Source organism: Hemibagrus wyckioides, linkage group LG15, assembly GCF_019097595.1.
Source record: "Hemibagrus wyckioides isolate EC202008001 linkage group LG15, SWU_Hwy_1.0, whole genome shotgun sequence".
NCBI lineage: Eukaryota > Metazoa > Chordata > Actinopteri > Siluriformes > Bagridae > Hemibagrus > Hemibagrus wyckioides.
The window spans coordinates 20599374-20625007 of NC_080724.1; the positions used below are offsets into that span (position 1 = coordinate 20599374).

A 25634-nucleotide genomic window follows, 5' to 3' on the forward strand; every position below is an offset into this window, starting at 1 on the left:
CACAGAGTCCTGACCTCAACCCAATAGAACACCTTTGGGATGAATTAGAGCGGAGACTGAGAGCCAGGCCTTCTCATCCAACATCAGTGTGTGACCTCACAAATGCGCTTCTGGAAGAATGGTCAAAAATTCCCATAAACACACTCCTAAACCTTGTGGACAGCCTTCCCAGAAGAGTTGAAGCTGTTATAGCTGCAAAGGGTGGACCGACGTCATATTGAACCCTATGGATTAGGAATGGGATGTCACTTAAGTTCATATGCGAGTCAAGGCAGGTGAGCGAATACTTTTGGCAATATAGTGTACCTTACCTTATAAATATGGTAAAATCTTTAAAATATTCAGCAAGTTACATGTTCATCAGTAAACTGTATCATCCAAATTTTATGGATTTCATATTCAAAGAATAAGAATTTCGCTCATTTTTCTTTTTAATCACGCAAAGAAAAACCCTTCGAGAAAGTTGTTGAGATGGCTGTTTGAGATGAGATTTCATAATAGTTAAGTGCATGTTTTATTAGTTTCAGTGGTGAAAAATTATAAAATATAAAGCTTGGTTTTTAGGAGTTAATGGCACCGCAATCATGGAATAAGGCTAATAGTATTTAACTGCAGAAGTTGTCACGAGGCCAGAGTATGGAAATAGGCCACCATCTTGAGCCTTTATTACACCATGATGGTTAGGGTTAAAAAAAAAAAAAAAAATGTAAACTTCATGTGAAGAGAGGAGAAAATGTTCCCACATTACAAAAACTAGTTCCCAGAAAAGAAATGTTCCCATGTAGAATGTCACTGGTTTTGATGACAGCACATCAGCTAAGCCTGGTCTGCTTCATTTAAACACAAACACATACATGCATGTGTGAGCTCACACACACACACACACACGCACGCACGCACACACACACCCAGCACACACACACACATGCACACACCCAGCACACATATACATATAAAAACACACTCCTCCCCCTTTCCCCTGCTATAACAGGAGACTGGTATGTGAGGAAGGTGAAGGTTTTACAGCTCCGTCTTTCACACCTGTTTATTCACTGCTACAAAAATGAAGCTATGGACTTTAATGCTTATCCTCACACTGGTGAGTGTTCATGATGCATATCTTCTGATTAGTGCAAATAATCTCATCATATTTTAGCTAAGATCCTGTTGGGATTCAGATATGGCTACAGGGCTTTTATTACTGAATCTTTATAAAATGCTTATTATTATTATTTATTTTTTGGATGATTTGGATAGTCATTACAGTGCTTCTGCAGGTTTATGAACTCAATGCCTCATTATCATTAACTGCAATTCTCTGATCAGTTAGAATCATGAAACATGTTGGAACATTCATGGCTCATTATAATGCCTTGGGCAAAGTACACTGGGGTTAAGCACTTTAAAGCACTTTTTTAAAGTAATAATTATCTTTAACACAGTCTCACACTTAAAGTTAAGGGTGGGGTTGGTGATTGTACCATTTTGTAGTGCTACATCAAAGCCCTAATTCATTAAAACTCTTTTTTTTTAAAGGGTTACTTATTATGGTATAAACTGAAATTTTAACATTGAGTTCTTCAGATGTAATATTGTGTTGTTATTTATAAGTTCTGCAAGCTCTCAGAGTATTATAAAGCTGTTTTTTTTTCCAAATTTTAACTGTTAGCAATACTGGTCATGGTGGCTTATTGCCTTGCACCTCTGGAGTTGGTGGTGTGATTCCCACATCTGCTTATGTGTGCATGTTCTCCTTGTGTTGTACTTTGGGGGTTTCTTTCAGGTATCCCAATTTCCTCCCCTCTGGACTGAGGATATGCATTGGAGGCTCAATGGCATCTCTAAATTGTCCGTAGTGGGTGACTAACTGTGTGTGTGTTCCCCAAGACATAAAGCATAATTCATAACATTTGTGCTCCGTTCAGTAATTCTCTTTCTCTTTTTTTAATTCTCTTTTGTTTTTTTCCCTTCTTTCCAATGCTAAAGCAAATAAGAGCAATGGTAGTGGTTAATTAGCTTCACTCCCTTCACCCATCATTCATCAAATTTCTGAAAGCACAGAGGAGATCAGATATTATGTTATGTTTCTTTTTGTTTTTTAATGTAAGTCTGAAAACTGATGTAATAGGTAATAATAATAATATCAACTAAAAACAACTTGACTTATATTACCTTATATTAATTTACAGTATCGGCTTCAAACAATTGCACTTGTTCTTAACAAAGCACTCATTTACAGTTTCACTGAGAGTAGAGAATGAAGAGTTCTTAAGATAGATAGATAGATAGATAGATAGATAGATAGATAGATAGATAGATAGATCTGGAGGCACACTTGTTCAGTTTCTTTGCCAATATTGGCAAAAAGAAACACAACATGTTCTAAAACGTTTACTGGTTATGGATGATTTAGTAGACAAACTAAAAGCAGCACCACTCCCTTTGGCAATACAGCATTAACTATGGAGTTATTCCCTCTGGGTCTCCTGTCAAAACCTACACACCTGTTTCTTCTGAAAACTGCACGGTTTTGACTGAAGAAGTGAGATGTGTGTCACCAAGCATCCCTAAAATACCCAATAACACATTAGTCCAATGGATTATACTCAGTAAACATGCATAAATAATAATTTCACTATCACAAAATGCCTAATAAAGTGACCTTGTTAGACAGCACACAAAATCTGGCTGGGTTACGAGATATAATAAAGCTGAAAGGATTATGAATGATTATGTATTCAGAAATGATGTATTAACACTCAATAGGAACCAATAATGGGACCAAAAAAATTAGATCACTTTACTAAAGTAAGTCATTCACTTGATAAACACATTTTTGTTTTTTTTTGTTTGTTTTTTTCTTGCTAAAGAAGCATTAACAACAGATAGCACAGTTTAATTCCTTGTCTTGATTGGTCAGCACTCTTTATATTTCTTTGTTCACATGTTTATATGTACTAACATGCTAATTAAATTAGTGCTTCTAATAAATAACAATTTACACAAGGGTGTGAACAGAGGGCCTTCTACATTTCAAAAACTGTAATTATTAACAAAGTGAGGTTTTCTGTAAGAAGAGGTTTATTTAACATTCATAGAATGAGCCTCCAGTGTTGTAACAAAACTTTATTTATTAAAAACAGCTGACACTGGTGTCTTTCACAGCGCATGTTAAATAAACGCCTTACGGAATACTTCACCATATTCCTGTTATCAGCTTTATTGAAGACATGTGAAACCACTAAATCTAACTATATATGAACAGGAGTATGACGCAAAACTTCAGTTGCAAAACTGTTGTGATGTAAGAAGAGTAAAACAATTGGGATGTGTTGTTAATAGTTGGCCAATCATCAACTTTGAAGTAGCATAAATATTTCCACAAAAATGAACTAAAAAAAAATATGAATCTGACATCTAGTATCAGTTAATGAAACCTCAAAATATCATCTTTAAATTACCCATTAATGACATGATGTGATATTGTTTAGTTTGATCGTATTGTATTTTTGTTTTGTTTTTTTTAAATAATTTGATATATTACGAAATTCCGTTTCGTGTTTGTTTATGCTTTTTAGCCAAGGACAAAAAAACCATGAATCTTGTACTGTCATAGAAAAGAAGAGAAAACAATGATATAAAGGCATGATCTCATTTAATCTTATTGCAAAACAGAAAACATTTTTGTCTGATTTGACATTTCACGGGATCTGAAGGATCCTATCTATTACCTCACATTCCTAGCTGTTAGAGGAAGGCCACGCAGATTTAGCATGAAATTTAGGTCTTTATAGTAAATAGTATTGGGCCTCCTGGTGGTCCAGCGGCAGGATGCCGGCGCTTTCTTTGCCGCGGCCAGACAGGGCGCTAACCCAGCCACTAAAGAGTTAACTCAAGCCTGGATTAAATGGGACAGTTGCGTCAGGAAGGGCATCCAGACTAAAACCTGTGCCAAATCGAAACATGCAGACCAAATGACCGCTGTGGTGACCCCAAACGGGGGACAGCCAAAAGAACAACAACATAGTAAATAGTAGTGGACTTGTAACTGAAGTAAGTCACATCATCATCATTTCAATCGACTGAGTTCTGAGATCTGTTCATGCATATATTTTGGGTTGGATAAATATAAGCTCACTTCCGTCATATGCACAGAGCGTGTACATGTGGTGGCATTGATGCATTGTGGATATTTTGACAGCTGCTATCTGATTTAATGGATCTGTTTCTTTATGAAGTGTCCAAATACCTAATCAAAGCAGGTTTTCTCTGTCTCAATAAATCACGCTTATCCAGCAAGGTCTTTAACTATGTTTGCGCAGATTGGCTGCATTTAGCGCTGTGTTTGTTAAAGTGGCTGTCTGATTTCACAACAATGATCTTTGCTGAAAGCAAGATTAAAAAGGCATTTTAGTAAAATATAATTATGACGATTTATATTATGTTCTAAAGTTTGTTATTTGGTATTTTGGACAAAACACAATTTTTCATCTACTCCTTCATTTCCTATTTCATTTATTCCTTAATGACTTTTAATCACGCTTATATTTATATATGATTCGCTGTGGCGACCCCTGAAGGGTAAAGCCGAAAGTAGAAGAATCATATTTATATTTAGCATCTGCTAAATGCTATAAACATAATAAAAAACAGCCAGTTCAAACTTGACGGTATATTCCAGACATATGGGTGCTGAAGCCTGAGTAAAATTCAAACATTTTGCCTGAAATTCTGGAATTTCGTATTTTCAAACAATTTTTTAAAAAATCATTTCTTTTTAAAAATCATTACAGTTTTTCAGTTAAATTATAAAGTGAACACTTGTAAACTTTTAATTAAACTTTAAAGACTAGTTTAATTTAATAAATGTAAGACATAGCATAAAAATGATTCATAAAAATTAAGAACGTTTTTAATTAATACTTAAAAGATATTCTCATAATACATATTTATGTTTCAACCTGTGTGAAGCTTTGAAGGATTTATTATTCTATAAATATTTCATGAAGAACTGTTGTGGAAAACTGATCAAAATCTCGTTTGAGGGGAAAAAAACCCAAAACAGTTGCTCAGCAGACCTGCTCCGATCAGACCCTCAGACTCGGGTCTCTCTATAGTTGTGTAATGACATGTATTATTCATGTCTTTACAGCCAGGATCGACATTCCCAACATCCCTACTGGTTATTTAAAATAAATGCAAACTTTCATCCTTGGGGCAAATTTTTTAGCTCTTATTTTGTCCATGGCTAATACTAATGGATATTTTACCAATTATTAATTGGAACATCATTTTGAAACAATTACTGTACAGAAAACCCACACACAAAGCATTTTTCTTTGGCAAGGTAAACACATGCAACATCATGCAAATGATTTGATAATGAAATTCATTATAAATGATCTTATATGTAAAATGATCTTACATGTAAAATAATCAAGGAAAATGACCATAAATTAAAAATGAAATAAATTTTTTTAAATAATCATGTGAGCAAAACAAATTATAAACAAATTTAAATAAATAAATAAATAAACAAAAACACCTGCATTACTACTGAAAATTTCATTACATGTATTCAAAAAAAAAGTGAAAATAAATAAATAAATAAATACATTTGTAATTTTCATATGGTTTACAATTACTCACAATGTGAATTTGATGCATTATGCCTTTTATTTATATTTTAATATTTACTTATTTTCCTGATGGACAGCACTGAAGCACTTTCATGGACAATTCATAACTACAGTATTGATATACATATAAACACTCCTTATAACGTGCTACGCAAGTTTTTATATCACACCTTCTTTACTGACAGAAGAAAATAAGCTGGATTATAATCAACACATAATTGCCAATGATATGCTGTTGCAACTGGTGTCAAAGTAAACAGCCAGAGGTAAGAAACATGTTCCTGTCAAAACAGACAAAGGAGGGTTTAAGTAAACGGAACACCAAGAGTTCAAGCTACCTGATGCAACAGGAATGTTTAGCCACTGACTTTATAAATGTCATTTATTTACTTTTTTTTTTTAATGATGCAATCAATGTTCTGTCCAATTTCTTCCTTGTTCACATCTTAGAATAATAAATGTAAAGAAAATAACACCTTTGTAAGATAAAACTAGATAAAATTATATTTCTGTGAGTCATCACTAAATAGGCTTAGGTGGTCTTGCTCTGTCTGGGAGTCTCCAGTGTCGGTACGTCAGAGGTTACTTGGTGTTATGTTTTCCAGCCCGTCAGGATAGAGAGATGACCAAGCTGCATTTTTCCACTTTAAGTTAAAAAAAAAGAAAAAAGAAAGACTGGTGAGGGAACACCAGTTTACAGCTGCTTATACATAAATGATAACAGGAACTAAATTGTTTTGGGCATGTTCCACAACAACAAACATAAAACCTAAAAATAAAGAAGTGCACTATAAATGAATCCTAATGCTGTAGTATAACAGGAATAAAAAACTTCAGGTTGTGCTGTTTGTGGAAAATAATTAACTTCGGAGTAACAGGAATGACAGAAACTCTGCTTCACATCTGGCCTCATGACATACACAAAAACATAAAATATTAATCTTTGCTTTTTAACAGGCAGCTTTTGGTAGGCATTGAAAGAGAACGTTGGAAAATAAACCAGTTTTCCCTGTACAAAAAAGTCTTTTGGACAACGATCAAAAATATTGAGAGAGAAAAGAATATGCCTATAGAGTAATAAAGATAATGTGTTAATAAATTGACTTGTTATTAAGGAGGATCATGTAAGAACAAGTCAATAGTGTGGGTTTAGTAAAGCAGCCTAACAGACAATCAGCATTAAAATACAGTCCCTACGAATACTTCTTTTATAGTTATTATAGTAACTATATCTCAAGTAATCCTTTTTTTCACGGGAACTTTGTAACAAAGCCCTCATAACATAAACCCTAACAGCTTTGAGCAACACACATGGTAAATTTGGCTGCTGTTATTTGGTCTAAAGTTTGGTCGATTGAACAAAATCTATATTCAGTCAGTTTCCTTCTAAATATAATAGGGATACCTTTACCCTTTTTTTTTTACTCATTATTCATTACTTTAAGTTACTTTAATTACCTTTAAACTGATTGTGATACACTTTCACTTGTGACTATCTGGTTCAGTATTTGTCAAAATGTCAGAGACTCTACTGTGGCAGCATTTCCTTGACAATATATCTTGTTACAAGTCTTTCTGAGTTACCTTCATGTCTGATGCCAAGTGAAAATCCAGTTTAGCCTGTTTGGGTGAGGTCGGGGCATTATCAACACAGGGGTCTTTTGCTATTGCATGTTGGATTTGCAGCAGTTGTCTTTGGCATGGAAATAAGCTAAACTTCAAAGTAAAGGTTTTATTACTGTGTTAAATTAATTTGAAATAATGAGAACCATTTCTGGAAACATCCAAACTCATTCACCTGTACTCTAAAGTTAGCCTGCATTCACACTGCACTCATTACACTCTTTGCATATTCTTAATTCAAATCATGCTGTCAGCTGTTGCAACACATGGAATGCATAAAAATAATATACTGAGATAAAGTCTTTTAAATTCTTTGGCCATCTTTAATATGTTTAGCTTAGAAACATGAGTAACACAACATACATTTTACTCAGTAACCATGTGATTACAAGAATTTGAACCGTACACAATACATTACTGTGTTATATGAAAAAGTCATTTTAATATGTGAAAATTACATTTTTGCTTTTACCAAACAAATTTGGCATGCACAGAAATTTTTGACTTGCATCAATCCATTATTAGTATTATCATTATAGTCCTCTGTATATTTTTGTATATTATTTTACAACAGATAGTAAATCTTTATGTCTCTTTATAATATCTTTTATTATTTCATGTCACCTTGCCTTCTTTTTCTTTGGCTGCTGTTCCTTTGCCGCTATAACTATACACATTTGCCTGCTTTGGGACGAATAATGGATTATCTTATCTTATCTTATCTTTTCTCATCTAACTGTCTGCCTTAGGGATATCCAGTCTTATCTTAAAAGGGTTGGTGTGGGTGCAGGTTTTCATTCCACTCAATCAGGAGCCACACCTAATTTGACATTTTTTCTGTTGTTCTTGGCTTTCAGTAGACTCAGGTGTGGCTTCTGCCTGGTTGGTATAAAAACCTGCCCCTTCCAGATAAGATTGGACACCCCTGATCTTTATCTTTTTATCTAGTTAGATTATTGTAATTCTTTTTTTTTGTACTGCATTACCCCCAACAATTATTGCAAACTGTCGTTGACTAATTTGAGCGATTAGTCCTCAGTCCCATATATATTATCGTATAAAATGCCCATTTTTTGTACATTTGAACACGTCCCTAACCTATTCAGCAAATTGCAGTTTCTGTTTTTTCTTTAAACCTCTGCAGGAGGTGATAGTAAAGTATGCTTTTTGTTCACATGTACAGTAAAAATCCATTTAGAGTTGGCTCTCACATAGGAAAGGTAAAAAATGATGAAATATATAAAATGTATAAAAGTATTCACTTAGAAAGAGATCAGTGCAAATAGACTGAAATGTTTGAAATTGGAGCAGCTCAGACATTTTCCTTTGTTTGCAGTCTACTCATGGAGGTTTTCTTTACTTGTCGTAGTGTGTAGTTGCAGTGTCAGCCTACAGCAAAATCAGGCAGAAAAGAACATGGATCATTGACTCCTTCACTATAGAGGAAGAAAATCCTGGCCCTTTCCCATATGTACTCGGCACTGTGAGTATCTTTCAGATAAATTGGAACATATGGAATCTGTGCGGGGACAAACTGGAATTTTATACAGTTTCATTTCTGAGGTAATAAGCTGCTCATTAGCTTTCGTAAATGCTGGAAAGAGTGTTGTATTAGCATATACTTTAACACAATATGTATTTTATTTGCAGATTTTTTGTTACTAAACACAGAGTGACATGTTGTTCAAGGTTTAAATGCCAAGTGAATTTTCTCAGACTATGTACATAAGCAAAAATATTTCTGATCTTTACAATACAAGTTTGTACTGATGGTTTTATGCTATTATGCAAAAAAAAAAAGTGTTTAGTGTATGATGTCACTCGTCCCTCCAAAAACTATGCAACTTTTTGTGGGATATGAAACTTGAAAGCCGGTAGAGATTTACTGTAAATTATAAAAAATATGAAAACTTTTGAATTATGAAAATTATGCTGTTTGTTTTTATATGAGATCAAATGTAAGCCTTGAAGCTCAGTTACTTTCTCCTTATTTGAAGTTTTAAATTTCTCCTATTAAATATCAGAAACTATAAGTCTTGGCAATATGATATAATATCAACAATGAGAAAATGTAATATCAGAATCATGATTGGAAGCAAACCTAAATATAATGATAGCTTACTAGCAAGCTGGCTTATGCAACAAATAAATAAATAAATAAATCTCACTTTAGTGTAATTAATACAAAACAAATAAAAGCTTTGTCTTTCTTTCTTCCACTTGTGTGTGGTTTTTGTTTCAGATTCATATAGAGAAGAAATATCTAGTAAATTTTGAACTCAGTGGCAGTGGTGTTGAGGTGGAACCCAAAGGTGTGCTCAGTATCAACGGTAAAACTGGTGAGGTTCTTGTGCATAAAATGGTCGACTATGAGGCTTATCCAGTTCTCAGGGTAGGTATGATCTTATGAGCTTAAAGGTTAGAGTGACAATTATATTTAAAATAATTACACCCAACACAACCAGTTGATAAACCTATATAGCCTTCTTACATGATTTATAATTCATGTTCATTTGAATTAATTCATTAATAAGTACAGGACACTTAACACTGCCACTAACTTGTTTACACTTTCAGTCCTTCAGCACTGTAAATTGTAATACAACATAAACTCTTTGTATGTATTGCAGCTCAAGTTTGAAGCAAAGAATGTCTCGAATGACAAAGTGGACACGAGACTCGGCGTTGAGGTCAAGATCCAGGATATTAATGACCATGCACCTGTTTTTAAACCTCTTAACTATGAAAAATCAATCAATGAATCCGAACCTCAAGGTGGTGTAACAATATACACACAACTTTCATGTGCAATATTTGCTACTTAGTTAAAGGACAATGAAGTGTGCCACTTTTTGCCAAATCTTCTCTTAAAGATATTTCAAGTAATACACGAAATACATTAAAATAATAATTACAATAAAATTCCATTAAAACAGAAACAATTAAAGTATGCAAGTACATAAACATTACAGAGTTATTACATGTATAATGAAATTGATAGTATTTTTAATTTATCTTTTTGCTTGTTCATTACTTAGTCATTAAAATTGTTTCACCCAGTCATTTTCGATTTAACACAACTGTCTGTTGTGCTGTGGCTCCATTTCACTGTATTGCAACTGGGTTTGTAAGCTTATTTTTTGCAACATATTTCCATGGGAATATTTTTAAGTAAAACTTTTTAAACATTAATTTTGAGATAAACAGATATGTGAATCTCATATATATCAACGTCTGATCAAATACCAAGTTTCCCATGATAAGAAAAGTTCCATTGCAGACAGGGTTCATCTGAGCAGCAGTGAAACATTTCCGTTGTTCTGTGGCTCGGTCAGTCAGCATGGCTGAGGGTGCACCTGCATCTGAATGTTTTTATAACATATTTTATTTTTAAATATACTGAATATACATCATGCAATTTTTGCATTCAGTTTTATCAGCCAGCTTACATTGCACACAGCACATAAGCATGGCCATATTTATATTCAATCAGCAACTTGGACCAAAAACATATCAGAGTCATTTTAAAAAGAAAACTGCTTCTTCATCTTGATCATTTCTAAATGATTAAGCTTCACCATGATTACGGCTTACTGAAAGTGTTAAGGAAATTCTTGAAACTGAGCTTTAGAAACAAAGTTGGATGTTAATGTTCAAACACTAATCCTACCTCTGTATCCTCATTTTAACCATCAGATTTTTCTGTGCAGATTTTGTGTGAATTGTAACAAATTTTCGATGCCATTTTGTACCAACGCTACGTATCTCAACAGGTAAATTGATTCTGGCGGTCTTTGCATCAGATGATGACGATGGAACCACCCCCAATGGCACCTTCAATTACAGACTTGTCTCAACCACCCCAAAAACAGATAATGTTGAATTTTATATAAATCAGAACAACGACGTAGGAAGTATTTATTTCAAGGGCTGCTTGGACTATGAGGTAATCAGAGCAGTTATTTCTTTTTTCTACTGTTTGTAGTGGCTTTATTCTACAATGCTAACATATTTTTCCCACCAACATGGTTTTATTAATAGTAAAATGATAATAGTGAAAAACATGCCAAACAAGCCTAAAAATACTGAAGTTGTATCTTTATATTCACATTTACAATTTCATTAATTTAGCTAAAAGGCAGTGGTAAGTCAGTGGTTGAGATGTACTTCTGAACTTGTTGTACTTCTTGAATCTTGATCAGATGAGAGTTCACATCTCAGGGGTACCAAACTGCTACTGCTGGTCCATTAAGCAAGGCCCTTAATCCTCAACTGCTCAGTTGTATGAAAAAGCGATAACTATAAGTCACTTTGGACAAAGGCATCTGCCAAATGCTGTAAATATAGATGGGCCATATTACACTTACCAACAACAATATAGACCAATAAAAAAAAGTTTTTAAAGGTTCATAGGTTGTGACTGCATCCCATATTTTGACGCTTCTAGAAAAAGTTCTTTTTAAAAAGTCATGTACACAACATGCATTTGAAAGGCTGCCAAAAAATAATTAAATATCATTAGAACATTGTCAGTAGCTAGAGCTGCGCGATTAATCGTTAGTTTCGATTAATTCGAATTTATGGTTTATGTTGATGTTGAAAAACGAAAATCGATTTTACAATTTCACTTCGGTTAGTCAGAGCGAGCTTCCATAGTTCTGCGACGCAAAGAGCTGGTTTCCAAGAGAGGCGTGGTTTCTTCCGTCAGATTGAAGAACATGCTGAAAGACAGGGAAGAGCCGAAGTCTGCCACCGTTTTCATATGAAATTTAAAGGGGACTGAGGCGATCATGAATTTGTGTACAGTTTTTGGAGAATCGCAGAATCTTACGAGGGCTGAGTAGAAATGTTAAAAATGGCCTAGTGACAAAAACATCTGCAGACTTCGGCTTTTCCCCGTCTTTCAGCACGTTCTTCAATCCGCAGACCGCAGTGTCGCAGAGCGAGGATCAGAGGACGTGTGTGTGTGTGTGAGATCAGGAAGACTTGTATTTGGCTTGTTTAGTGCTCAAATGTTATACACATCTATGCAATACAGTGGAATGCTGCAATAAGTCTACCATCCTACCCTGTTAGTCCGACCTTTATTTTATTTATTTATTTATTTATTTATTTATTTATTTATATGTTTTACTATTATACCCTGTTTGATTTTATTGATCATGTAAGTTGCATGTTGAACTGCTTTACAACATTGTTTTTTTTTTAAGGATTTTTTTTTTCAGGTGACAACTATTTATTTTATAAAAAGTGATTTAAGTTACGTCTGCAGTTTGCAGTTCACAAATCACTCATATTTTGTTATATTACTTTATTTTGCTAGGATAATTAGAACTTGTAAAGACTGGTGAAAGTTTGTACTTTATTAATCCCAAAAAAAGGTTTTTATGTTGATTATTGATTTTCTAAAATAAAAAAAAACTTGTTATTGAAAGTAAGTTTGCAGTTCATATGTGTGGTTATATTGTTTTTGCTCAAATTAAAAAAAAAAATCTATCATATAGTCTTTAGTGTTTTTTTTTTTTAAAAGAAAAATCATTTAATAATCGAAAATCGAATTGTGTTTAAAGAAATCGGAGATTCAATTTATAGGACATATCGCCCAGCTCTATAAGTAGCAGAGTTTATGGCACTGAGTTTCTGCCCCCTAGTGGAATAACAAAAACTAGTTCAGTTTTCAAAAGTTTTTCAATTGCAGTCCACAAACAGTTTTTAATTCAAAACATGGATTTGATGCACAGATTGAGAATATAAATATTATATATATTAATTATTTCCAGAAAGCACAGAAATATACCCTTCTGATCGAAGCTAAAGATAATGGAGACAAAGTGCAGCTATCCAGCACGAGCAAGGTGGTCCTGAACGTCATTGACCATAACAATCACCTCCCTGAAATCACTGGTCACACAGTGAGTACTAAATTGTTTATACCATTAAGCAAAGTAACTAATCAGACTGCTCATACCTAATTTACTTTATGCTTGAAGCATTTATCAAATAAAGGAATTAAAATGTAATACAATATTTTCACTAATCAACTAAATGCTCTTCTACTAAATCTTAATATTTTAGACATTAGTGTCATAAACATAAGTTTTTTTCAGGGTTCTGGAAAGATAAAAGAACGAGAGAGTGGAGTGATAGTTCTGCGCTTGCAGGTCAGAGACAAAGACACACAGGGGTCACCAGCCTGGAAAGCTAAATTCACTCTTCATGGAGATCCAGAGAACTATTTTAAAATCGAAACTGACCCCAAAACAAACGAAGGAATCTTGACTGTTGTAAAGGTATTCAGCTGTTTTTTTTTTGTAAAGGAATTTCAGTTGTTTTTTTTGTAAAGGTATTTCAGTTGTATTTTTTTTGGACAAATAAAACTATGAATTGGAAAACTGTCACCTTGTCATCTATGCTGAGTAGGATGGTTTCATAGATTGCATACAGACTGAAACTCACTACATGTATGTGTGGCAGCCTAGGAAATTATGTGTCATGAATCTACTTATAATAGCCCATGCTGAAGTGGTCTCTAGTTAGAGGAGGACGTCCACCGAATGTCAGGGTCATAAAAGCAGGCATTAATTAATGAACCCACCAAGGGACCAATAGTAATTGTGAAGGAGCTGTAGAAATTCACTGTTCAAGCAGGACAAGTTCATTACTGATCACATGACAGGTTAACTATGTTGAACGATTTAGGCTGGCAATGTCTGTCTTATGTCTGATGATAGAAACTTATGGGATTTCCCAGCAATTAGTGTGAATACATCTATGATTTTTATTTGTAAATCACTTTATACTGCTAACCATGCGTTATTTTCTGTTGAGCACAATAAGAGCTGTCTAATATATTTAAGTTGTTTACATGAATCACAAACATTATTCTTTCTTTAATAACTAGGCAATGGATTACGAGGAGCAAACTTCAAGAAATGTGTCAATCAGTGTGGAAAATGAGGTGCCCTACTTCTCCTGTAAAGTGAAAAACCGTACTCCGCAGGGTTTATGGGATGTAGAGACTTTTGCTCAAGGGTCCAGCACAGCTACACCTACTGAGCTTTATTCCGTCACTATCGCTGTCGAGGACATCAATGACCCACCAGAGTTTGTACCACCTGTTAAAGAAATAATGATCATGGAGAATGCAAAAGTTGGAACCCACTTGGAAACCTTTACAGCCAAAGACCCAGATAAGTCATTTGGCAGCTCATTTTTGTAAGTGGAACTACCTTTTTTTTTTGTTTGTTTTTGTTTTTGTTTTTTTTTAACATGAAGTGTTAGTTAAAAGCAGTTGCCAAGTCAGATTTTGGCCACAGGTTTGCCCATACCTGATCTAAAAGAGCTAAATTGAAAATGCACAGTACATTAGAATACACATGTTCAAATGAATTAATTGCCAACTGGATATTGATACCATCTTGCTATCTCTATCTCTTCTAGCTTTGCTAAAGGAGAAGATAAAGACAACTGGGTGACACTAGATCCAAAGACTGGCCAGGTTTCTGTGGCCAAACTTATGGACAGAGAATCACCATTTGTGAAAAACAGTACCTACAGTGTCATTGTGTATGTTGTGGACAATGGTAAGAAACACTAGGGGTAATCTTTAAATTTCATTTTTAATATAATAATGTAAGTATTAACAAGTTGGGGCTTTTTTTTAGCAATCTCAAAAAACCCTGTACCCACTAGCCTCACTGGCATTAGAATTCAACAAATGTTATAGAAGCTCTTTCACAACAACAGAAAGAGAAACAACAACTTTGTTACCTTTATTTTGGCAGCAGTGGTGTGTCAAAATTTTGCCTTATCATCTCAAATCCTGACTTGTGACTTATTTTATGGCTTAATATTTTGACTTTTCCTAAAATTTCTACTTCTCAAAATTATGAAAAACAAACAAACAAAAAAACCAAAAACTTTTCTTAAAATTTAAAAAAAGGTCTGAATTTCAGCATACTGCAGTGCTTACATAAAATGTTCCTCTTCTGGCTTTGCTAAAACATACAACTGTACGTCATCAGCAAAACAAAATTTGTGAATTATTTTATCCCAATGTAGCACATATAAGAAAAAAGGCATTGGGCCTATAACCTTGCAGAAAACCAAACTTTACCTTGATATGCGTAAGGTCACCATTTATATCTACAAACTATTAACCACTCAAATAAGACCTGAGCCAGGAGACAGCTGTTTTAACAACATTTTCCAGTTTATCAAGGAGAATAGTATGATCAGTGGTGTCAAAAGCTACACTAGGGTCAAATAATACCAGCAAAGGGACATAACCCTGATCAGATGCCAGTAGTAGGTTATTTACTACTTTAACCAGTGCTGTCTCTGTGCTATGATGTGGCATAAATTCTGATACGTTTTATGCATACTATTTCTTATGAGCAAAACTGCTGTACTGCAACATTTTCTAGGATCTTTGAGATAAAGGGGAGGTTTGATAAACTAAATTTGGACAGTTGACAGGGGTCACGGTCTGGATTTTTTTTTTTTTTAATTTAGGGATGATAGCCAGTGCAAGAAAAAAAGATTTTTTTTTTACAAGACATTTGCCTACTATCTGTTCAAGTAGGCAAGTTGATGATTTTGAAAAGGAAACTAGTGAAAATTTCAGAAGAATGAGGAAAATGCTATTTATGATTTATTCACATATATATTTGTATGTATGCATTTATATATGCATTTATTTATATGCATATCTGATAACTATTGAATTTTTCATAATTTATTATGTCTTTAATTTCTAGTATGCTAGTTTTTATTTTTCCTCTCTAAATATTTTATCTATATCCCTATATTTTTCATGTCCACACACTTTAAATTTTCTCGATTCTTCTTTCTTCAAAACAGAGGACGGTAGTAAAAAGCATTTCACTACATGTCGTACTGTGTATGATTTCATATGTGATAAATAAAATTTGAATTATAACCAAATATAAGATCTGCAATGGCTTCTATGTGATAAAAAATGGTTCGGGTTCTCTTTTGGTTTAATGTATTTCATTAGATGATTGTTATCATCAAGCTCTTCATGGAGCTCATGATGATGAACGGTCTCAAATTAACACTCGCCTTTGTCTTTCTGACATTACTATCTGCAACTTTTAGTTGATAGGCACATCTTGTATAGTATCTTGTATGATGGTTCCTGAAGTGAACACAACTTATTGTGCTAGTACAGTATTCAACTTCTTTGTTAGCCATGTAGGCTTCTTTCAGCATACTCCCTAATGCACCTTTTTTCAGGATCCTAAGAATCCACAGGGTATGAGCAGATCTTAAAGAAAATATTCATTCTGGACACCCACCCCCACCCTCCACCCCCCACCCCCAGTTTTATTCCATAGACCACATAATCACCAATTTGCTTTTTTTTCCTCTGTCTTTTGACCTACAGCTCAACCTCCACTGACAGGTACAGGGACGCTGATCATCCATCTAGGGGATCAGAACGATAATGTACCACTGTTGAAAAAGGACAGTGAAAACGTGTATGTGTGTTTAGCAGACAAGGAAACTATGACTAACATCACTGCTGAAGACCTGGATCTTCCACCATACAGTGAACCATTCCACTATGAGCTACAGGGAGATGTTGATGGAAAATGGAGAATTGAACCTAACCCTGGTACACCTTTCACTTTATCATTGCAGTTTTTCACCTAAAATTGGGATAACAATATCATAGTTTCAAAGATAATGCACAGTGTATATACAGATAGTATTCACAGATAGTAGAAACTGAGTCATACTTGGATAAAACGGCTCAAATATAAGAAAAAGAGAGTATTCGACATTTAACCTTGCCTCGAATAAGCAAATGAAAATTTAAAACAGCATACGTGTACAGGAAATAAGACAAACAAGAAATACAAGCTACTACACATGCCAAAATTCTTAAAACATGATGCAAAATATTTGAAAATAATTAGCAAAATATAACGGCTAATATACTGAAAACTCCAGCACTACTTTAGTTTGCTTTTAACAATATTTGTTGAACATAATTCTAGCTGATTATTTCTGCACAATTTCAGTCACAATCGAATGAATAATTGAAGAGAAACAATTTGCATTATTAGCACATAAACTGATACTATTATAAATGTTACTGATATTGTACAAAAACCAAGATGCTGAATTAATGTGACAATGAATACATAATATGATCTCTCTGCAGGAACGACTGTGAACCTAGTCCGAGAGAAGAACCTACATTCAGGCCATTATAGGCTTCAGTTGAAAATATCAGACAACCAAGGATTTGGTTTGGTCCAAAACCTGTCTGTCACTGTGTGTGATTGCACCATCACACCCAACTGCCAAGGTCACAGACTTGTGTATGCACGGCCGAGTCTTAGCGCCATTGGGATCATGATCTTTGCCTTCTTGTTACTGCTAGGTAACACTGAGATTCAGGAACTCACATTATGCATGCTTTCATGTGTTATCTTTGCATGTGAATGAAATAAATAAGAAAAAAAATGATATTATGTCTATAAAAATAGATATTCAGTTTCAGCTGAACAATAAAATCCTTTTTTTATTAAAACATTGAACTCAATAATAATAATCAGATGAGAAATGTGTAAATAATGCTTAATTTATTCATTAATACAGTAATAATGAATCATTTTTACCATTCATAAAATTTGAGATAGATACTTCCACATGTTAAAGCTGTATCTTTGGATTTGTCTGAGATATATAACTAAAATGTTTGTTTTTGGACAGCATTCCTTCTGATGGCTCTTTTGCTATCCTGTAAACACCAGAAAGCTATGATCCCAACTGATGATGCTCCCGACTGGTATCTTATTAAATCCAACATTGAGACACCTGGCACAGACTGCAAGGTTACGGAAAATACATTATACTTAATGAACATTACGAGTAAATAATAACATACTATATTTACATTACATATCCTATAATATGGATTTTTTATTCTTACATTTTTTATTATTTGAAATGCATAGACTACTGTATTATTTACAATAAATACTCAAGGAAACCAATACTATAGAAACACTATAAGAATACAATAAACTGTCAATACTAAAAGAGATTCTTATCTAATGTTACCAAGCATGTTGTATTTAAAATTTAAAAGCTACAAAAAAAGTGAAATGGAGGCTCTGATTCATAATAAGCTGTGTCTAGTATAATTATTTTCTGTTTATAATCTTTTCAGTTAAGAAAACGATGTATTGTTTATATTTAGATTCTTTCTGCTGCAAGTGTTGACAATATTGATCTTTTTCACAAAGATGCCACCGAAAGTATTCCAAACGGACATGAGCGAGAACCCTGTGAAGGCAACCGATCATCTTGGAGCTCAAAATGGGATTTCCACTCAGGAGCTTGTGGTTAACAATGTATGTGATATCACCAAGCACAAATCTAGTGTAACATAATACATTTAATTGTTCAGTATCATGACACTGGCTATTGTTTGCTTTATATTTTTAAGACCATTGTAGCGTTAAACAATTTCTATACTTAGTGACAGACAACACATGAACTTGTCTACTTGTGTAAATGTTTTTGGGGCGTTTGTGATTTTAGGTATTCACAATTTTGAGACAAAATGCTGTGTGTTAGTTTATCCTAACTGAAACGGTAGCATTTTAGCCTCAAGATTCGATATAAATATAGCTTCTATGATGTCGCTCAGTTGGAACTTATGATGAGTAAACAGAAAGTCAAACAGGCACCAGCTTCCTAGAACTGATCAATCCCTGCGATACTCTTCAGCTCACTATATTTCTACATTTCCTTTCTGCAGGGATTTGCAGCTTTCAGTGACCAGCAAATGATTAGGAGATCTTTCCGACGGGTAAATATGATTTATGTTCGTTGTCCATTTACAGGATGTCTGTAACTAAAATTTATAGATTTATGAGAGCGGCACTTGTTGACCAGGCATTTGTATTTATTTATTCATGAGTGGAGTGTGGCAGTGTTAAACACACTGCAAGCTCTGAGTCAGTCAATTAATGAATGTTCATTTAATGTTAGATAGAATTACCATGAGAAGTAGAATCTGCTCTTGCATAGAAATCAAAATGCCAAATGTGGTTTTATCCTCTTGCAATCTAGTTACAAAGATGGAATCAGTTTCTGAAACATCTGAACTTCTCATTAAGATTAAACTTCACAGCAAATTATTTTCTTTCATTATTTTCAAATTATTACCAGAATTTCTGTGCATCCTGTAATCATGGTGCTGACCTGAACTCTGCAATTACTGTTCAATAAACATAATAAGTTCATCTATGCAGCTGTAGTTCTTACGACTTTTGTCGTCTTAATATTTGAGACCTAGCTGAAGGTAAATTTTTATAAGCTAGACAATATTCATTCAGCTACAGCATAACTGCAAGATGGAACTATTAGGCACTATGTCTGTTAAACTGAAACCATTTTTTTGTGCGGCTGCAGTGGTGTCTGGTGATATCTGGTGCACACATGATAATATCTGCTGCTCACTTAACAGTATCTGGTTTTCATGCAATAAAATACTGATAATATCTGGTCAAATTAAAAAAATTACCCCATGTTCTTTAAATGTCTTAATAGTTGTCCAGCTTTTCTAGTATTTACATTTTTTTAAACATGGAATTCAAGTAACACAAGCACTTCACGCATCTGGCATAAACACTGAAAAGTAAAAAGTATGAACCTAAAGGTTATAATTAAAGAATTAAAGCAAGATAGATGACGACAGTAATTAGAAAGAAATGTATAAAGCTGTTAGGAGAATTTAGAAGTTTCTAGGCCTTAGGCACCATGTAGTGTGATCTCAACTGTCTCATGTCTTAATGTCTAAACTTGACTTAATGTCTAAAGCAAGACAAATGTCAAAGGCATGATCAAAGACATACACACTATACACCTCAAGGACTAGTCCAGGCAAGATACTGGTAAGGTAATACATAATTAAACAGGACAGAAGAGCAGACAACATTTTAATTACAAGAAGAAACAAGAACATGGCAAAATAGCTGATGGACAAATTAGTCATATTTTAACAAAGTTACACTTGTATTTGACACACTGTTTTTTCTGTATACACACCTCAGAGTTCGACAAGACGTTCTTACAGAAATATCAACAATTATGATATGACGGTAAGATGTTATTTTCCTTCAAACATTCTAACAAGACTTTGCTATTTAGGCTACATATTTTACATTTTAATCTACCAAATTAGGCATGTAATGGCTAACTAAATCCAACTTTTGCTTAGTTTCATGTTTTATTTTGTGCCAGTAGAGGTCAGTAAAACTTTTTAGACTCCTATTTGTTTACAGAAAATTAACTCTTTAGACAACAGGCACACAAGTTGTTTGGTATATGTTTGTTATACTGTATGCTTTCCAGTATTATGCCAAAACTAAAAGATGAACATAGCTGACATGCTGATATCGTTTCCTCATCCAGCAGTCAATGAGCAGAAACTATTCTGCTTACTACTCAGATGACATTCATATGAGAGAAGCATTGCTGATTCAACTTAACCAGGTAAGGCTATACGAATTTTATGTTTGTTTCATTTCAGTCTCACGAGGGAAGATTCATTCATAAGAAAGAAATCAAGAAAACTTAAATCTATTCAATTTAATGGTCAATAAAATGGTGGGAATAGGAAATAGCAATCATGTCAGCATCAGTGCAGAAAAAGTAATGTTAAATGCATCCTACTGTGTTACATAATGTTGGGTACTTTCCCTTTTTTTTATTACACATTTAGTTGATTGCAAAGTGGATAGTCATTTACAGAACTCTAAATGTTAAAAATGGGTGATACACCCAAGCCACTGAAAATAATACTGAATAAATACTTAAGAGGAAAAAAAGTATTAGAAAGGTGGAATCTATTTTCTTTTCTTTAGCATTTCAGAATGAGCAAGAAATGTATAGAAATAGTAGAAAACTACTAAAAACCTGAGTTGTAAATATCCTGTGTATTATGTTATATTGTGTATGTGAACCTGCTCTAGCTGAACTGATTGAAAGAAAACACTGCCTTTTGTGACCGCAACTAATATTTTTAAGATATACATATATTTCTTTTATCATTATTATTTAATTAAATTTAAAGTAAGATGATGTACAGCTGATATAAACTTACTGGACTTTGTCACAGCCTTTTCAAAATGTTGGCATTTCAGTAAAAAAAATAATATATATATATATACACAGCTCTGGAAAAAAAGAGACCACTGTCCAATCTCCAGATTTGAACAAGGGATGCAACAATACAGTTAGCCCACGGTTCAATACGTACCTCACTTTTTACTCAAGGTTTTCGGTTGGGTTTGGTTCGGATGGCTTGGCAAATTAAAGTGTTTTTTTCATTATTCTTTGCTTAGGTGACAGGAACAGTAAGGTGTTAAGAAGAAAAAAAACTGGTTTTAGATGCAATTCTCTTTATTTTACTTGAATGCAAAAATCAACTTGTACACATTCATAGTGTACTGAAAATAGTGAGATATAAAAAATAAAGATATATAAAAAATTAACACTGGCAGCTCACAGCACGTCAGCTTCATGAATTGCATGCACAATATTCACTGCATTCGTCAACTCTTCTGCCAAATTAGCGCTTGTATGCCTTTCATACAGGGGACGGGTTTGGAGCACGACGCTGTTTATTTCCCGAACCGCTATGTAATGAACACAGTCACGGTCAGATAACTGTTACCCACGAGGTCCAACTATCTGTTATTAGAGCAAGGCTATGTGCTTTAGCCGATTCGTTTTCGAGTTTGTTGCGCGTCTTTTCATAGAGGTCGGGAATTACCTCAGTGCTAAAAAAAAAAAGACGTGGCGGTAGTGTATAATGGTTCAAGCACTTTTATAAGGTGTCGAAAGCCCACATCACCGATCACGGAAAACGGGTGCAAATACTCCAGTGGTGTATGAATGCTGGAAGGAATCAGCTAGGGACTTGCTTTTTGGATGCCTGTGTTACCTGCTCTGCCATCCTGCTTCCACACAGTGATATCGCAGGGTGATGGCCCTGCAGATGTGCGGTCATGTTGGCAGTATTTCCATTTGAGTATGGAACTCGTGTGTAACAGTGCTCTTTTTTTTACCGTTTTTCTTTCATCGGCATCATGGTCAACAACAAATCCGAAATGTCCCCACACCACAGATTTGAAAGACGGCGTATTTCCGTCTCATTTCACCGCTTGCCAGGGTTAGATTGTGAAATCTGACACCAGCATCGCAAGCATGGTTAAGCAGCCCTAACTTTAGCGCTCAATAATTGGATATTTACTCGAGGGGAGGTGTGTCTGTCTCAGCGCGTAGACATACAGTACAGGCAAACACAAACAGGCGCTTCAGAGAGTAATAAAACGCATGGTTATTATTATTTCAAGGAAAAACCGACCGTATTGAACCGTGGAGGTCGTACCGAACGCTTTAATATTATATTGAGTACTGTGGCACCCCTAGTTTGAACCCTACTGAAAACCTCTGGAATGTCATCAAGAGGAAGATGGATGGTCACAAACCATCAAGCAAATCTGAGCTGTTTGCTTTTTTTTGCAAAAGCAAAAAGGGTATAAAGTTACCCAACAGCAAAAAAAAAAAAACTGTTGGAGAGCATGCCAAAACACATTGGGCAAATCGGGTTATTCCACCAAATGCTGATTTCTTAATGTTATTTGGCCAAAGCATTAACACAATTGGTTTACAAATGATTTGCATTTTGTTTTATTTGAGTTATTAAAGATCTGTGAATCTTATTGGTGGTCTCTTATATTTTTCCAGAGCTGTATATATACATATATATATATATATATATATATATATATATATATATATATATTAATATATATATATATATATATATATATATATATATATCTTATATTTTTCCAGAGCTGTATATATACATATATATATATATATATATATATATATATATATATATATATATATATTAATATATATACATATATATATATATATATATTATATATTATTATAATATAATATTATATATATTATATATATATATAATATTATATTATATATATGTATATATATTTTTTTTTTTTAATCCTAATTCACCTTTACAGAGCCTCCTCCAACTCCAGAACCCACAAGAGGAGCTTGGTGATTATAAGCCACACTGCTATGCAGTCGAAGGAGAACCTGTGACAGACCAAAACCTCGATACCCTTTCCATTCCTGAGACAGATTTCAATCTAGACATATTTACAAATTTAGATATCCAATTCAACAAATTAGCGGCTATGTGCAAGCCTGATCTAATGTCATAGTCTGAGGAAATACTAAATAATCACTAATTATCAGTAAATATTTTTGCTCACTCTTTAAGAGCAGATTACGGTTAGTGTTGTGTGCTTGAATGACACTGGAAAATGTCGGTTATCCCAATTTCGCATACCTACCTCATGGATGGATGAATGGATGGATGGATGGTGTTCTGCTGATTGAGATCACTAGCAGAAAACCATGTTTTTTCTGCACTGAGAATTGGTAGAATGATTCAAGCTTAAACATTAATTAATTAATTACTTAATCGACCAATCAATTAATTAATTTGTCGATTAAAAAAACTTACATGAACTGGTACTCAACACTGCTCAAGGTTGAACAAGTGTGGGTCTGTGGGAGACCCTGGTAAGGTTAAGGCACTTATTAAAGATATGATAAAGAAATGATAATGAAAAAAATGCAAATGAATAAAAAAATGGGAACAATATTTTTTTAGAGAACACAGCTTTGATTGCAGTTATAATTGGGTTTTACTGTTGTATTGTATTTTGTAAAGTTCTTTATTAGTAGTTGGTGGGGTTTTTTTTAACTCAAAGTACTTATACTCTTACTTGGAAAGACCTAGGAATTTAATTGAAATTTATTTTTTGGTATTCATACATACTTGGGGTGTAATGCAATGCCACTAATGGTATCTGTATAGTGATGTAAATATCTGCATCTGTATTCAGATATGAACTGCTGTGAGAATGTACTATGAAGCTGGGACACAGTGCTGCTGTGAGTCAGAATGGGGTCCTTTAAGCAGCATTTCATTAAAATGTCCACTGATATTCTCAAACATTTTTCTTTTAAAAACAATGGAGAACATATATATTTCATACAAACAAAAATGCACAACAAAAACATTTTTTAAGACTGCCATGGGCACTGTATATGGTCTACATGGTCTATGGGAACATTGGACCTATAAATAAAAGCATTTTTGTTTATAAATTTCAAGATTTAAGGCCGGTTTGTGCAGATAATAATAATAATAATAATAATAATAATAATGCATATTTCCATGGAATCACTTCCACCAGAAAATAGGATGAGTCAGTAGGTGCATTTACATGGACACTTTTAATCAGGCCGGACTGAATTCAATCAGATTGACGAATCCGATCACAGCGTTTACATGAACGCAGGATAAAGTAATCAGATTGTTATGCGCGTTTACATGACACATGATTAGAATCGGATTAGATTTTTTGACATGAGCACAGTCCATGAAAACATTAGTACGTCATACGTCATTCGTATCAACATCCGTACGTCATATGTCATTCTTGCATCATTGCACATGCGCAGAACTTTCCAGGAACATATTCCATCCGATTAAGTGTTTACATGTCCTCCCGATCGGACTAAAAATGGTTTAAACCACCCCTTACCATCCGAATGAAATTTTAATCGGATGTGGCAAATTCCATCCGATTGACGTGTTTAAATGACACTTTTTTATCTGATTGTGCTTCTAGTCCTGTTATGATCGGATTACAAGTGTCCTTGTAAACACACCTAGTGATACAGACAGACACATTTATAACAAATACACAAGAAATTATGATTTTGAAATCATTCCCTGGGATCCTTGTGCCCTCAATTGCTTAGCTGTGACTGGATTCTGTCATTAAATCTGTACATTGTTTTGGATATAAGTGTCTGCAAAATAAATAAATGCCTGTTTTACATATACCGTACAGTCTATTTTATACCAAAAGTTACTTTTAATAATTTGGGTGAATAAAGGGGAATATAAAATATAACTAATCTAACAATGCAGGTGCTTTCATTTGCCCCACTTTGCCTGCTACTCAGCATTACCACAATGTCTAGTATTCATGCTAGACATGCATTATAGTGAGTGCCCACATTCCACATTTTCTACTGCAGGGCATGTGTGAACTTGCATCTCACAGTAATGAAACTCTCTTAACATCAACAGCTATCTGCTGTGATGCAAGCAATTCAGGGAGAGTACTAGGTGCTGACTTTTAGTGTGAGCCAGTGATTGACTCCAAATTCCCAAAACGTATCTCCTAGTGAGAGAAATCT

The 25634-nt window shown here is 34.1% G+C and overlaps 1 protein-coding gene across 3 annotated transcripts; it reads left to right on the forward strand.

The window, feature by feature from the left end:
• Positions 1–985: 985 nt before the first annotated feature.
• Positions 986–25276, forward strand: LOC131365484 (cadherin-like protein 26). Of its 3 annotated transcripts, none has more exons than XM_058409038.1 (17): positions 986–1099; positions 8632–8745; positions 9505–9654; positions 9893–10037; positions 11036–11208; positions 13043–13174; positions 13370–13552; positions 14164–14477; positions 14703–14845; positions 16672–16902; positions 17455–17676; positions 18009–18130; positions 18545–18652; positions 19063–19113; positions 20360–20407; positions 20721–20801; positions 23372–25276. In XM_058409038.1, exons 1-17 carry the CDS (start codon positions 1064–1066, stop codon positions 23573–23575), a joined length of 2457 nt encoding a protein of 818 aa, XP_058265021.1. In that variant the 5' UTR covers positions 986–1063; the 3' UTR covers positions 23576–25276. The 3 variants fall into 3 exon arrangements, with proteins under 3 accessions (XP_058265021.1, XP_058265022.1, XP_058265024.1); XM_058409039.1 differs by having other exon boundaries at positions 20724–20801; XM_058409041.1 differs by lacking the exon at positions 986–1099 and having other exon boundaries at positions 8693–8825.
• The last annotated feature ends 358 nt before the right edge of the window (positions 25277–25634 follow it).

Bases quoted from the DNA above. Each gene is read 5' to 3' on its own strand.
- LOC131365484 (XM_058409038.1), top strand. From the start codon at position 1,064: ATGAAGCTATGGACTTTAATGCTTATCCTCACACTG. The intron at 17,677-18,008 runs GTAACACTGAGA...GTTTTTGGACAG, and splicing joins TGCCTTCTTGTTACTGCTAG to CATTCCTTCTGATGGCTCTT. The intron at 18,653-19,062 runs GTATGTGATATC...TCCTTTCTGCAG, and splicing joins AGGAGCTTGTGGTTAACAAT to GGATTTGCAGCTTTCAGTGA.